Source organism: Hemiscyllium ocellatum, chromosome 16 (assembly GCF_020745735.1).
Source record: "Hemiscyllium ocellatum isolate sHemOce1 chromosome 16, sHemOce1.pat.X.cur, whole genome shotgun sequence".
Taxonomy (NCBI): Eukaryota; Metazoa; Chordata; class Chondrichthyes; order Orectolobiformes; family Hemiscylliidae; genus Hemiscyllium; species Hemiscyllium ocellatum.
The window spans coordinates 58,839,763-58,855,699 of record NC_083416.1 but is presented as its reverse complement, the minus strand read 5'-3'; the positions used below and the strand labels follow the sequence as shown (position 1 = coordinate 58,855,699).

At 39.3% G+C, this 15,937-nt stretch overlaps 1 protein-coding gene across 2 annotated transcripts in view; it reads left to right on the top strand.

Annotated features, from left to right (window-relative positions):
* Positions 1-301: 301 nt before the first annotated feature.
* Positions 302-15,937, top strand: part of LOC132823443 (PDZ and LIM domain protein 4-like) — a 116,145-nt gene continuing 100,509 nt past the window's right edge. For both annotated transcript variants that reach the window (XM_060837310.1, XM_060837309.1), the window contains exon 1: positions 302-491. In XM_060837310.1, coding sequence (XP_060693293.1) covers positions 399-491 — 93 coding nt within the window. In that variant the 5' untranslated portion in view covers positions 302-398. The remainder of the gene's footprint in view (positions 492-15,937) is intronic.

Here is a 15,937-nt window from a genome sequence, read left to right as displayed (position 1 = left end):
ACAAGGATTGTAAGAGGGTTTTGTAAGAGGATTGTAACAGGGTTATGTGGGTGGCATTTGCAGCCAGTGGGAGGCAGGCAGATGCTCTGGGTAGAAGAACTACAATTCCCAGGGTGTTTTGCGGGTGCTCACACCTGCGTGCAAGTGCTGGTCCCCAGGACTGGTCGGCCTGGCAACGGGACGGCCGAGCTGTCAGTCAGGGCCACGTGACCGTCTGTGGGTCTTTGTTCTGAGTGGTGCGGGCTGGACGGGGTGATGTAATGTGGAAGCACCGAATTTAAAGGCAGGGCGAAGAGAGAGAGAGTGTGAGAGTGTGTGGGATTGCTGCAGCTTTCACTCTTACTGGCAGCCAGGGAGTTTGCTTCAAGTCGCTGCTGGAGCAACATTTGCAGTTTAAAATGCCACATCCTGTGACCCTCTACGGACCGTCACCTTGGGGCTTCAGATTAGTAGGAGGCAAGGACTACAGTCAGCCCCTAACTATCTCACGGGTAAGCAACAAAGTCTCTTCAAAATAAACATATTTGAACTTTTTCTGTCTCTTTCGTTTCACAGGGGGCTATAGAGTGCTAACTTGTATTGTTTTCACTTCATGCTTCTACAAATGTCTTTGCAATATGTGAAAGAAACCTGCAGAACGATTACTTGTGTCAAAGTTGCTTAAATTGTTTATGATGCAGGTTACCAAATTCTTTCTTTTTAAAAGTGCATATTTATTTGAGTGAAGAGGAAAAACATTACTCTCCACAACTGTTGTCCTTCTGAAATCACGTCCTTTTGGTCATGGTGTTACCCAGAGGAAACTTGTCTACTTTTCAGATGGCTGTGCAAATACTGTTTGTGAGGTGTATTCCTTTTGTCATTTGAGTTCCTTTTATTGGTACTATTTATAATAATGATTATCTTGAAAACACAACCAATTTTCGGTTGTTTCACCTCAAGTGAACTTTGATGTACTTGAATCTTTCTTCAAAATACTGTACTGACATCGTTTTCTGTGATCGTGCTACAATGAAACCCCAGGGGTTTCTTGAATAGTTTAACTCGTAAATGTAGCATACATGCTGTATAGACGAGGAAAGTTCAGTCTCCCAACTGTTAGTTGCTAATAAAGGCAACCTTGTGCCAGGAGCGAGGTAACGACTTGAATAATGGAAAACTGATTGATTAGGAAAAGTATTGTTTCTGAATGTATGTAATTGTGAATGCAGTACTTGGATGAAAGAAACATTTTGTTTGGAAGAATTTATAGATCAGCTAACTTGCTGGTGAGGTTATAGCTCAGCATCACTAGTGAATTATAAAACATATTTATATTGCATGTTAAAATCAGTTCATTGAAATTTATGGATGGGTCGAGTTTTTAATAGTGTATTTTCATTTGGTTCCAGCTCAGTTGAGATTTCCTGTATATATTGAAAGATATAACAAAACTCTAAAATTTTAAAGTTTTATCTAGCTCATGAAATAAGTACTCAGAAGAAACCTTGTGATTGCTGGTTCTAGTAAATTTTTTTTTGTTTTATATTTAAATTGGTCCAAAGTTGAGTTACACTGTATAGTACTAACTTGACACCAAAGGCTATTTATGCAATTAAATTGAAATACCAAGTTTTAAGTTTAGCAACTGATGAGGAAGAATGCTGTTTTTATGGTACTTGTAACCTTGTACAATTGGGCAAAACTAATCATGGAACCTTAAAACTTAGTTCTATGTGATACAATGATCTACATAACATGTGGTTGCAATAGTGCTCAAGTTTACACTGAAACCAGTATACAGTTTAGTAGCTAGAATACATGATTGATTTTTGACAATTTTCAGTTTGCTGTACATGAAGTTTTAATGCTTGCAACTAATGAAATGGCACAAAGGAAGTTTTGTTTTTCTTAACAAAAAATGGATGCAGACTGGACTAGCTAGTAATAGTATTTATAAATTACTTTCAGGTTTTTAATTTCTGTCTTTGGAATAATGATGATTATATTGTTTATCCAACTTCTTAACTGAAAAACTGCATGCCTTTACGCTATTTATTTATTACCAACTTGGCAACAGTGGGCTTAAAAAACATTATTGGCCACCAGAATTTCCCTTTTGCATTCACCTTCAATGTAGGAAAATATCCAAAGGCAAAGCAAAAGATTTTGGTTAAAATTTAGGCTCGCTGAAACCTTTTACATAAAACAGTACAATTAAGAGCATGGTGCTGAGAAAGCATAGCAGGTCAGCAGCATCCGATGAGCAGGAGAATCAATGTTTCAGGCAAAAGCCCTTCATCAGTCCACCTTATAGAACAGTACAGCACAGCAGAATAAGCCCTTCGATCTCTCATATCTGTGCTGACCATGATGCTATTCAAAACTAATCTCATCTGCTTGCATGCTGTCTATATGCCTCTATCTGCCTGTTCATGTGTTTGCTTAAATGTCACTTTAAAACATTTGCTATTGTATCTACTTCTATCACTTCTCCTAGCAATGCATTCCAGGCACCTATCACCCTCCAAGTAAAAAGAAACTTTCCTTTAAACTTGCCTCCTCTCACCTTTCAACCTGTACTTGCTAGTATTTGACACTTCCAACCTATTCCTATCTCGCACAATTTTGTTGCCTCAACCTCTGCTTTAGCGAAAACAAACCGACTTAGTCCAACCTGTCCTTAAGCTAATACGCTCCAATCTAGGCAACGTTCATAGTTAAACCTCTTCTAAACCCTCTCCAAAACTTCCATGTCCTTCCTTCAGTGTGGCAACCAGAGCTGCACACTGACTAAAGTTTCACATGGCTGCAATCTGACTTGCCAACTTTTATACTCTATGCCTCAACCAATGAAGGCAAGCATGCTGTGCGCCACCTTTACCATCTTATCCACTTGTGTTGCCACTTTCAGGGAGGTATGGACTTGCACCCCAAGATCTTGCTGTTTATCAATGCTGCTAAGGCTCCTGCTATTTCCTCTTGCATTTGACCTTTCAAAATGTATCACCTTATTTGCCTGGGTTAAACTCCATCTGTCGTTTCTCTGCCCAACTGCTCTATACTCTGCCATTCTCTTTGATAACCTGCCTCGCAAGCTACACCACCACTAATTCTCATGTCATCTGGAAAGTTACAAATTTGACCATAAACATTTTTTAATTAAACAGAGATCTCAGCACTATTCCTTAGGGACCTTTGGTCACAGACTTCCAGTCTGAAAAACACCTTCCATCCTGTGTCTTCTACGTCCAAGCCAATTTTATATCCAACTTATCAATTCGCCATGGATCCCATGTGACTCAATCCTCTTAACCAGCCTACCATGAGGGACCTAGTCAAATATTTTAGTAAACTCCATGCCGACTGCCCTACCCTCCTCAATCATCTTCATCACTTGTTCCAAAAAACCTCAGTTAAGTTTGAGACAAGATCTTCTCAGCACAAATACACGCTGACTATTTGTACGAGCTCCAAACTTTTCCAAATGCAAATAAATTCTGACCCTAAGAGCCTCCCTACTATTTGATTTTACTGCTCACCGGCGTATAACTTCCTGAATTATCTGTGTTGCCCTTCTTGTGAGGTCCTCCAATAGCATACTGAGGTTGTGAAGTTAACTTTAACCTGATGCATTTGGCCGGGGAAATATGGATACAGAGTTTTGTGAGGTGCACTGCAATAAAGGTTAGCTGGAGAACAACATCCAGGGAAAGTAATTGTCCAATCTTCTGGAACCTCGCCTGTCAAGGCTCCAGACATCCTCTTCCTTGCCTCCCTCCATATCCTGGAATGGATCAAATGGTCCCTGAGGATTTATCTTAATTTCCAAACAATACCTCCCTTAATTTTGACATGCCATAGAATATCAACATACTCCCTCCCTAATCATACCATCATCATTGTTGAATATCGATGCAACATACTAATTAAAGATTCCACCCACTTGCACTATCTCTACATAAATTCCCTTCTTTTATCCTTGAGTGAACCTACTCTTTCCCTACTTACCATCTTGTTCCTGATGTGTATAAAATGCCTTGTGATTCTTCTTCTACTTGCCTAAGCCCCTTTTAGCCTTCTGAATTCCTTGTTTGTTCCTTTCTGCTTTGTTTATATCTCTCAAAGGCCTAGATGAATTTCTGCTTCCTAAACCTTAAACCTTAAATATGCTTCAACTGAAATTTCAATCCCTCTTATCATCTAAGGTACCCAAATCTTGCCATCCTTATCTTTCATCCTCAGAGAAACCTGCCAGTCCGAAATTCTGATCAACAGGCCTTTAAAAGACTCCCATATGTCAGCCTTACTCACAAACAGCCATCCCCATCCTAATTTCTCCAGTTACTACCTAATGTTGTAATAATCCTTCCACAATTTAACACTATTTTTAACCTGATTCTTATCCATAACTATCTTCAAACTTACAGAATTGTGACCACTCCTCCCACACTGAAACTTTGATCACCTAACTCGGCTCATTCCCAATGCAAGGCATGTTACAGTCTCTTCCCTAGTTGGACTGTCTACGTATTGTTTCAAGAAACGTTCCCAAATGCACCTAAAAAATCTGCCCTATCTAAGCCCCTGGCATTAAGAGAGTGCCAGTCAATATAAGGGAGTCTAAACCCATCCACTAGAACAACCATGTTGTTCTTGCATCTTTCTGTGATCTGCTGCATTTCTGTTCCTCTAATTCCTGTTGGGAAGCTTCTAGTATAACCCCATCCCAGTAATTTCCCATTTATTATTCTTGATTTCTACCCATCTGGCCATAAGATGTACTTTTTTTTAAAGAGAGGTATCTGAATGGAATTACAGGCTTCTGGCCTAGGTGGTTGAATGCTGGATGTTGCATTAGAGATCACGGTTAGAGAAGCAGAGCTCTTGAATGGCTGTAGAGCTTAACACTAGAGATAAATGAAGAATAAAAATGATCAATTTAGATGTTTTGACGCATTGCTCGCATGTACGTTGGTGAGCATCAAGATACTATTGTGCTTGCTGAAGGAAAAAGCTATTGCTGCATTGACCAGATCTCTGCTGCATGCAATCTGGACGATGTAAGATTTGCTCTTAGAATGTTGGAATAGCTGAATCTGAAGATGACAAAAATTTGGAACATTGATTTTTTTGATAGCCGATTGTCTAGACTAGAGCAGACACTGAATGTTTAGGAGGAGTGACTCAACAGCCTTTGTGAGGTCCTCCAAGTGGCATGCTGAGGTTGTGAAGTTTACTTTAACCTGATTCATTTGGCTGGGGGAATGGGAAATATGGGTACAGAGTTTTTGTGAGGCACATTGCAATGAAGGTTAGCTGGAGAACAACATCGAGGAAAAGTAAACTTAGAGTTGAAACGTGTGGTGCTGGAAAAGCGCAGCACATCACTCTACATCCGAGGAGCAGGAAAATTGACGTTTCGGGCAAAAGCCCTTCTTCAGGATTCCTGAAGAAGGGCTTTTGCCCGAAACATCGATTTCCTGCTCCTCGGATGCTGAGTGACCTGCAGCGCTTTTCCAGCACCACACTTTTCAACTCAGGACTACAGATGCTGAAGACCACACTTTCTCCAAAGTAACCTTACAAGATGCTTCAAGTTATCAAATTCTGTGTGTGCATATTGCTGATGCTGCTTAATGCTGTTTGGCTCCAAATGCAAATATTAAGGATCACTGCATGCTGCTTCTTTTCAAAGTAAAATTTGATCATATTTCAAACTAATTTTGTCCATGATGTGAGCTGCTTAGGACCTAGATCATCTTGGCTTTAAAAAAAAGAAGCTGTGTATACATAATGGTGATAACTTGGAGCAGAGGCTGAAGTTAGTCCTTTTGAATGTCTTGAGATGAAGAGAAAAATGTTTAGCTTATATTGTATAGATGTAGTGACTGTCAATTTGAATCAGTTATATTATTTACAAATTTTAATGTCCAACTTTTATGCAGCTTATGTAACCTGGCAACTTTAGGGCCAGGCTATCACTAGGCTGCAGGAGTTTACTTCTCCGGGTCAGTTGGGAGTTTTTAGACCGCATCAGGGATTTCCTCCTCTGTGAAGCTCGTTCACTTAATTTTTGATGCTTCTCATATCCAGCTGCAAGTTACAAAAGTAATTTTTTTTTGTCAAATAAGTATAATCTTAGACAGTGAGGTCTGCAGATGCTGGAGGTCAGAGTTGAGAGTGTTGCTAGAAAAGCACAGCAGGTCAGGCAGCATCCAAGGAGCAGGAAAATCAACGTTTCGGGCCAGAGCCCTTCAGGACTGATGGTCATCAGGACCATCAGCTCCAGCCCAAAACGTTGATTTTTTTTTCTCTCTGCTCCTTGGATGCTGCCTGACCTGCTGTGTTTCCAGTAACACACACACACAGCTATAATCTTTGTTACTCCTGCAACAAAAACACTTCACTAAAATAAGTGTAAGTGCAGACTGGATATGTGCACAACATGACCTGGACCTAAATAGTGACTTCACATAGACCAGAACTGGAAGTGGAACCATGCTGTAAGTGTCGAACCACAGAGGGCCTTGGATTAGGGAAGTACAATCTGTAAAGGTGAATCCAATTTCTGTTGTAATTGAGTCTAATTAGTCTCATTTTTGGTAAGGATTCAAATGACACTAATGTAAATAAGCAGAACAAACTTAATGCATTCTTTCAGGAGAACATCTACCTTTACACCAGCATATGGTTTTTTCATATTTTAAAATCATGAGAGAACTTTTTGTTTTGAAAATCTGATTTTTTTTTTCTCTCTCTGTAGCATTTTATTGAGGTTATTTTGAGTATGTGCATGCGATGGTCAGGCCACACTTGGAGATACTGTGGGTACTTTGAAGCTGAAAAATGCATTGAAGACTTTGCATAAATTCCAAACATGTTCCAAACATAATGCATGGCTTCTAAGGAAAGATTTAATTCCTTTTAAAATAAAGGTACTTGGAAGGGGGTAGCTGTTGAGTTTATAGATATTTAGAGATGAAATAATTGAGGTGAAATCTTGGGTTCAGAGCTATGTGTTCTGAAATTATTGAATTAGTTTAGATTAGATAACAAAACATGACTTCACCACACATCAAGAATGTCTGTCTGTCTGGGAAACATATGGAGAACCAAGTAGACATTTTGTCTAGGTTTTTTTGTGGTCATTTTTCAACATTTTATTTGGCATGGTAGCACAGTGGTTAGCACTGCTGCCTTACAGCGCCAGGGATCCGGGTTCAATTCCAGCCTTGGGTGACTGTCTGTGTGGAGTTTGCACATTCTGTCCATGTCTGCGTTGTTTTTTTCCAGGTGCTCTGGTTTCCCCTCACAGTCCAAAGGTGTAGAGATTAGTTGGATTGGCCATGCTAAAATGTCCAGGGACGTGCAGGCGAGGTGAATTAGCCATGGGAAATGCAGGGTGACAGGGATAGGATAGGATAGGAGTGGGTGGGGTGCACTTTAGCAGATCTGTGTGCACTGGATGGGTGGAATGGCCTGCTTCCACTCTGTCGGGATTCTGTGTGCTTGTTTTATCCAAGTGAGATGGTTCAGTAGGTGAATAATCTTTTAATAGGTTTTCAAGTGGGTGTAGTGGTTGGAAATCAGTTACCTCATTCTGACCACAGTGTGATGCTGACTGAAGTAAGCAAGTGTGAATTCAGTCTCTGCACTGGCTCTAGTAGTTTCAGTACCTCCTTTCTTTGCCTCCTGCTTGCAGAGTGGTGCTCTCAAGCCATGTAACCAATTGGTTTCTCTCTAATGGAGAGAAAGCCAATGGTTCTTCAAAGACTGGCTAGCTAATTGCTAAAACCATCTCTTCAGTGGCTAAATTGTCTTCACTCACAGCATTGGAAAGGGTTTAGAAGTCAAAAAAGTATATCATCGCTACTGCATTCATTTAAAATCATTACTGCTTGCCAAAACACTAACTCCATAATAAACTGTTTAGTTAAAAATTTCGGAATAAGTTTACTCTACTCTATATTGTGATTGGCATTTCTGTACTTAATGCTATTGATTTAAAAAGATCAAGGGTTCTATACTACTAGTGTATTCTTAATCTTGCAGGGGAGGGTGGGAGTCTAGCATCCTAAAGTCAATAGTCATATCTGTAGATTTTTTTTTGTTTAAATTGCATGATGTTGCATTATGCTGAATTTTATGGTGAAATACTATTTAGTCAAATCTTACGAACTGTTATTTTACCTTTTTTCTAAATGTACAGATAAGCTTGGTTGCAAACTATGAAAACTGATTACAGTACTAAGCATGTTGCGTTATTAACAGAATGACAAATGCTTGAACTTAATAGATTTTTAATCTGACACAAGAATGAACAGCGAAGTATTGTTGAAGAAATATTTATTGAATTGCAAAAAAAAATTACTGGAAGTAGCTACCACTTGAATTTATTCATTGAGGTAAGTTGCTGAATGTTTAAAATTTGGAGATCAGGAATCTAAATCTGGTGTCATTCTGGTTAGTTATTTAATAGCTGCTTTGTCTACACAATGCACTTGGAATGGAATTCACTATGGAGTCCACTGTTTCCCTCTTTTATATAGAAATCTATCAATTGACTTTTCTTTTGTAAGAAGGAAAAATAGAAATTGCTAGAGAAAATCAGCGGGTCTGGTAGCATCTGTGGGAAGAAAGCAGAATTAATGTTCTGGTGACTGTTTATAGTCCTAGAGTCATACAGCATGGAAACAGATCCTTCAGTTCATGCTGATCAGAACCTTTTAGTAGCTTGGAAGCCTAGGTAGTGGGGAGTGGGGAAGGTGACTGGATGGGTAGAGACGGAACCCGGAGAGAAAAACATACAAAAGGGGGTGAGTAAACAAGAAGATCATGGATAACAGGCCACAATAGAAGAAAAGCTGAGTAAATGGTGAGAAAATGGGCTAGTAGTGTTGAGTGCACCCCATATGATATTATAATGGGCTGAGGTGTACATGGGGATGGATGACGATGCTCCAAGCAACCCATGTATGAGTGGGCTTTAAAAATTAAAAGCTGGAATCTGGTTTTAAAATTATCGAACTCCATATATAAAGTCCTAAACGTTTTTTGTTTTTGTCGTGGAGTTTTCTGACCAGATGGCGTACACCTTGTTTATCAAATTTTTAAGCTTTGCATGACACACAGTACATAACAGACGGGTCCTGTTTCCATTAGAGGATTTATAAAAATATTTTTCATGTTTTGTTCATAGAGGTCAGCTTGCCAGGTGTGATGATGCCAGAAGGTTTTGAATACAAATATCATGGAAAGGTCAAATAGGTTTACCATATTTCTCTTCAATTTATCCTGGAATGAAAACTTCATTTTGTGACAGAGACATTGGAACAGACATTACTTACTGGCCTATAAACAACAGTGCAATGGCTCCAATTTGACTGTAAAATTATTATACAAACTTCCTACAACCTGCCTTGAGTTGGAAAGGTTTGTGTCATTACAAAATTTCTGAAGTTTAATTGATTGTATTGTATTAATTGAAAATGTCTAATGCAAACACAGACAAGAATTTTGTGGGAATAAGTTGTCTTTTCTTCCAATTTCATTGTGTATAAAATTTGGGATTTATTTTAAATTGGTTTAAAAATGTTCAGGAAACTTTGTATTCAGAACTGTAAATGTTAATCTTCAATTGAACTAAGCTGGTCAGGTCCACCAGCTTGGCTCTTCCACTACCTCCATGATTTCAAATTGATGATGTCACATCCAGCCTCAGGTGATGTACAGCATTTTCTTCAACTAACAGTTGGTAAGACCAAGGCTCCCCTTCTCATAGCCTGCCACCATAACCTTCCTTTTTTCCACTGTTCTGTCTTGCCTCCTGCTATCTCAGATCCAAACTTTGTGAAAAAACTCTATGAAGACCAACATCATGTCACCAAATCATCTCCCATTTACACATGCATTGTACATGACAGTGACCCAGCCAGCATAGAGGTGACTCCTAGAGTAACCAGAACCGTTGACACTCCTGTCAGCCAGGACTCTGTGATTGGACCAGATTAACAGTCCCAGTCAAGGCAATCCAATTTAACGAGATCCACCTGGCTGCTCATGTTCCAATCAATGCAGTTTGCATTTTAGTACTCTGTTTTTAAAAACAAACCATGAACGGTGATCCGGTTCTCCTTTACATACAATCAAAGACACCAAATTATAGCTATAATACATTTCTTACTTAAGTTAAACTGACATCCTTGCCTATGCTTTTATCTTTGGCCAGGATTCATGATTCTAATGCTGGCCTGTCCTGTCCTGTATGCTGTCACCTCTGTTCTCTAAAGTTTCAAATCTCCTGAAATCTTGCTGCTCATACTTTGTCCCACAACAATTCCTGCTCATTGCTGACCTTGCATTGTTTCCTATTCCACAAGGCCATTTCATGGTTTAACTATTTCATTGAAACTTCTTCCACTTCTACAACCATTTCTTCCTACCCCAACCCCTGTGTCCTTGTTCTGATTTCTTGTACATCTCTTCACCCGACTGTCATATTTGTGCCTTTTGTTTTGCCTTAAATACATTTATCACTTCCTATTTTCTCACTTGTCATAACTTTTTTCCTTTTTTAAAGCCCACCTTCTCAGCTGAGCTTGAGCTTCCTGACGTAATATTTCCTCCTTTTGTCTTGTGCAGAAAACACAAAAACCTAATGAAGCAGCTTGGGTTATATCAAAAGTTAACTGTACAATATAAAGATTCTGTTACAAGATCAAAAGTCGCCATTCGACAGGTCCTGACCTTTGTATAATCTGTTATTTTACCATATATTTCAACATCATATTGGTAAAGTTAACAGAACTCCCATTGAATGATACTGCTTGATCAACATAAGGCTGAATTTATTAATTTTATAACATTAGGGATTGTTGGTCTGTAATCTGTTTCTGAAGTTCAGAAAGATGCCATTTGACCTGTCTTGTCCACTGGAGTTTTCTCAAAGAGCCATTAGCTTTTCTCATTCCACAGTCCTTTCTCTGTAGCCTTTCAAGTATTAATTTCTCTTCAGGCATGCATGCAGATCCCTTTTGGAAGCTGTCTTAACCACATACTATCTAAGTCAATGCATTCTATGTAGAATAATGAGATAGTTATAAATATAATGAGGTAAACATGATATCAGCAGTGATGCCATGCTTCAAGAAGAGAAAAGTGACGAGCTGTACCACTGCGAGATGCACTACTTCATACTAGCACCCATATTCTAGAATAGGTAATAGGAGGTTTGCAGAAAGTGCTGTTTAACCTGCAAAGTCAGACTGTAATTACTTGCAGATAAGAGACTAACAGTTACGTCAAAAGACGTCCAAATAGACTCAAACCACTCCAGCTCATAACTACACCCCTCATTCAAATTTGTTGTGAATGTCTGATCCCACAATTCACTTGTTTAAGGTAAACTTTTATTTTTTTGCTTTGATCGTCAATATCAAGGTTATATTCCTAAAGTGTTAAATGTAAAGCAAATTGAGAGCTTTTTATAATTTTTCACATGCAGACTAAAGTTTGATTTTATTTGAAACATTAAAACTTTTTATGGCATAACTTCCTTCAGTTAATCCCTGGGTGGTTTGGATTTTTCTTTAAATGCTGTGGCCTTTACAGGGATGCTAACAGTGCTTTTAAAGTTTTTTTTAATTTTGTCCTGTCTTTGTTGTTTGTTACTTTGCATTGGTGTAATGTGGCTCTAATTCTACTAGTCTTTTTTTCTAATCTGCCCTGTCTACACAATTTTGTACACCTCTATCTAATCTTAACTCTGCAGGGAGAGCAAACACCTCTTCACGTTTCTTTGCTTCATGGAATATACACTTCACTAGCGAGGCTGAGTGAGCCATGTTGTTGTAGGTCTGGGGTTATGTGGTCCAGACTGATTAAAGATGGCAAATTTCCTTCCCAGGAGGGCATTTATGAATAACATGAGTTGTCTTTACAATATTTGATAGTTTTGTGGTCATTATTACTGTGACTAACTTTTACATTACAAACTTATGAGCATGATTTCTATCAACTCTCCTGTTGGCATATGGACCATGTCCCCAAACTTTTGTTCACTAATCTGGATTACTAGTTTAGTCACACTTAATACAGCAATGCTTCTCATCCTTGGAATATTCTTGTAAGTCTTTTCTGGACCTTCTTTAAAGCCTTCATATTCTTCCTAAAATACTATGTCCTTTTCTGGCTGCTATGTAGCCCAAACCAATGTTTTATGTTAGTTACCATGAACGCTATATTTCTATTCACAAAACCACTATTTATTGAATCTTGCAACCAGTCAGTCATTATCACTATTCTGCTCCCCAATCACAATGCCTTCAAATATTGAATCTGTGTTCTCGTTCAAGAATAAATTGTATCGGAAATAATGGCCCTAATACTGCCTTACCTACACACCCCTTCCTCCAGTATGATAAACATCAATTCAGCATGATTCACTATTGGTTGTCACTCAAATGTATATCCATGATGCTATTGCCCATTTTATTCCATGGACTTAAGCTTTGCTCAGAAGTTTCTTGTGTGACACTTTATCATGTTCTAGAATTTCATGTGTATGTTGTTTGTTTTCTGTCAGATCATTAGTTAAACAAGATTTGCCTTTATCAAAACTATGTTTGCTTATCTTTTGTCTTTGAATTATTTCTATTACTGATGAGCTTTTAAAAAGTAGGAATTATAACATGGAAACAGATGTGGACATATGTTTACTCTTCGTAAGAAATCTTTTTCAGTTGTTCACAGCCTAAGTCACAGCTTAGTGATCTTCTTTGCACTGCCTTCAAAAGTCTAAGGTCATGTGCTTGCAAACATGACTAGCCAGCTGAGTAATGAGAAATCCCTGCTTAACCCCTGGATATGCCATAAATTATAAATGAGTGAGCAAGCAATGGTTCCTTTTAGTAAAACCGCTTCTTCAGACTCTGCTTCCTGACATGAAACTGTTTTAATGAACTACTGGGGGAATCATGTGTAACTTGTGTGTAAGACTTTTCAGTTTGTTGGTTTACCATTGAAGCAGTTAACATGCTATTTAAAAATCAAGGAACAACACCTCATTTTCCACTTTGACACTTCTCAATGTTGAATTCCATACTTCGGAGCATGAAGTCTATCCTCCATTTCTTCCTGTACCTTTTTTCCTACTTGTTGGTGAGGGAACATTTTAAGGCTGTGCATTGGTTTGCAGAGAAAGGGAATTTTATTTTTATGTCTGTAACATTGTCAGATGCCTCTGCCCATTTAGACAGAGATGGTCACTGTTTGATGTGGGTGTATCTGAAACAGGGCACAGAAGCATCTCCAAGGTCATTCACTTTGGCTAAATGTTCTCATGCTTTTGTGATGGTACACAATGTGGCACCTTCCCGTTGCTCTTGGTCTTAGGCTATTTAACTGGCGAGAGTCTTAAAAAGAGCACATTGGATGCATTTTCTACAAGCCTTGTACTGTTTGCAAGTAGCTGGAAACTGTCACTAACCATAGCAGCTTTGACTTGTGAAAGCCACTTTTGCCAAAATGGGAATCCAAAGCATGGCTCTAGATGTGTCGGGAAAAGGTGACCACTTGGGCGTTTTAAAATAGTATTTTCATCACTGGTGATTTCAACTTCTCTGTAAAGGCTTCCCTTTTTGTTTAATTGAATTTATGCATATTTTGAAACAGCTTATGCTTTGCAAATTTGACACCTTAAAACTTTGCTGCAGAGTGGAGGCAAACCCTTCAATGTCACAGAATGATTCAGACTTTTTTTATTTGCAATATCCTTGTAGTCAGTGTGAGCTTTTTTTCAGATAGAAACAGCCCTCCATTCGAAGTACCTCAGTATCATGGGTTTTTTTTGTTGTTTGAAGCCATAGATTTGTACAAAATGGAAACGGACCTTTTTGATCCAACTTGTCAATGCCAACCAGATACCCCAAATTAATCTTGTCCCATTTGTCAGCATTTGGCTTGTATCCCTCTTAAACCCTTCCTTTTTCATTAAATTTTCAATGCAGATGCCTTTTAAATGTTGTAATTATACCAGCCTCCACCACTTCCACTTCCTCTGGCAACTCATTCCATACATGTACCACACTCTGCATGAAAACGTTTCCTTTAGATCCCTTTTAAATCTTGCCCCCCTTGCCCTAAACCTATGATCTCTAGTTTTGGACTCTTCTATCTTGAGGTAAAGACCTTATCTATTTACTGTCCATGCCCCTCATGGTTTTTATAAACCTCAATTAAAGTCGCCCCTCAGCCTGAGATGCTTCAGAGGAAAGTGGTCCCAGCCTATTCAGCCTGTCTCTGTAGCTCAAATCCTCCAATCCGGGCAACATCTTGTAAATCTCATCTGAAATTTCAAACATCCATCTTACATTGGGGAGACCAGCATTGAATGCAGTATTCCAAAATTGGCCTGTACAGCTGCAACATTACCTCCCTACTTTTATACTCCATGCACTGTTTATTGAACAGATTCTTCAGTTTCCCTGCTTCCTGTAGAATCCCTCTGCTTGTGTAATTCTGAGGTAATTATACTGTTGTATTTAGAAAAGTGCAAGTGAACAGTAATGCACTGCTCAGAACAAAGGTCCAAAACATTAAAGGATAAAGTGAGGACTGCAGATGCTGGAGATCAGAGCTGAAAATGTGTTGCTGGAAAAGCACAGCAGGTCAGGCAGCCTTCAAGGAACAGGAAATTCGACGTTTCCTGATGAAGGGCTTATGCCCGAAACGTCGAATTTCCTGTTCCTTGGATGCTGCCTGACCTGCTGCATTTCTCTAGCAACACATTTTCAGCTCCAAAACATTTAAAGCCAGGCCTTTTTAGAAGTAAAATCTGGATGCACTTTTCAGTTGTAGTAGCGAAATCTTGTGGATTCTAAAAACTCAAAAGGTGGAAAAGGATAATCGTCAGATTTGGGAGCAGTTTACGTTTTAATAGCCTTTCATTAAAAATGGAGACAAAAGTACAGGTGTAATAGGTGTTAAGAAAAAATAGCAGAATTATTCTTTTATTCTAATTTTCAGCTCCCCATATTTTGTTTCTTGTCTCATTGCTGTGTGTGTGTGTGTGTGTGTGTGTTTTATGAGGAGAGATGAGATGGGCTGGGTTTGTTTTCCCCTAGAGCATGGGAGGCTGAGAGAGAAACCTGATTTAAGGGATACAAAATTGAGAGGCATAGATAGTGGAGATTGAGCGTTTTTTTTTCCCCCCCAATGTCAGATCTCTTTCAGATCAGAGGGCATAAGTTTAAGGTGAGGAGTAAGTGGTTTAGAGGGGATGTAAGAGAGAATATCTTCTCCCCAGATGGTGGTAAGAATATGGAACGTATTACCTAAAGAGGGTAGTGGAAGCAAGTACTCTGTCAACATTAAGAAGCATCTGGATGAGGACTTTAAATGCCAGGGCTATGGACTAAGTGCAAGTAAATGGGATGACTGTAACTGTGGGTGGCACGGTGGCACAGTGGTTAGCACTGCTGTCTCACAGCGCCAGAGACCCAGGTTTAATTCCCAACTCAGGCGACTGACTGTGTGGAGTTTGCACATTCTCCCCATGTCTGCGTGGGTTTCCTCCGGGTGCTCCCGTTTCCTCCCACAGTCCAAAGATGTGCGAGTCAAGTGAATTGGCCATGCTAAATTGCCCATAGTGTTAGGTATAGGGGTAAATGTAGGGGTATGGGTGGGTTGCGCTTCGGCGGGTCGGTGTCGACTTGTTGGGCCGAAGGGCCTGTTTCCACACTGTAAGTAATCTAATCTAATCTAATTTTGTACATGCTGATTGGCATAGACGGAGTGGGCTGAAGGGCCTGTTTCTATGCTGCTTGGCTCTGACTATATTTTGATTTTTGCTTTGCACCATCATTATTTTCTTTTGTCGTTTTTGATCTTCTCTGGTTTTCACCCTGTCGCTGAACCCTCCCTTCTTCATTCACTCTTCCCTTTTCTGTCCGGACAG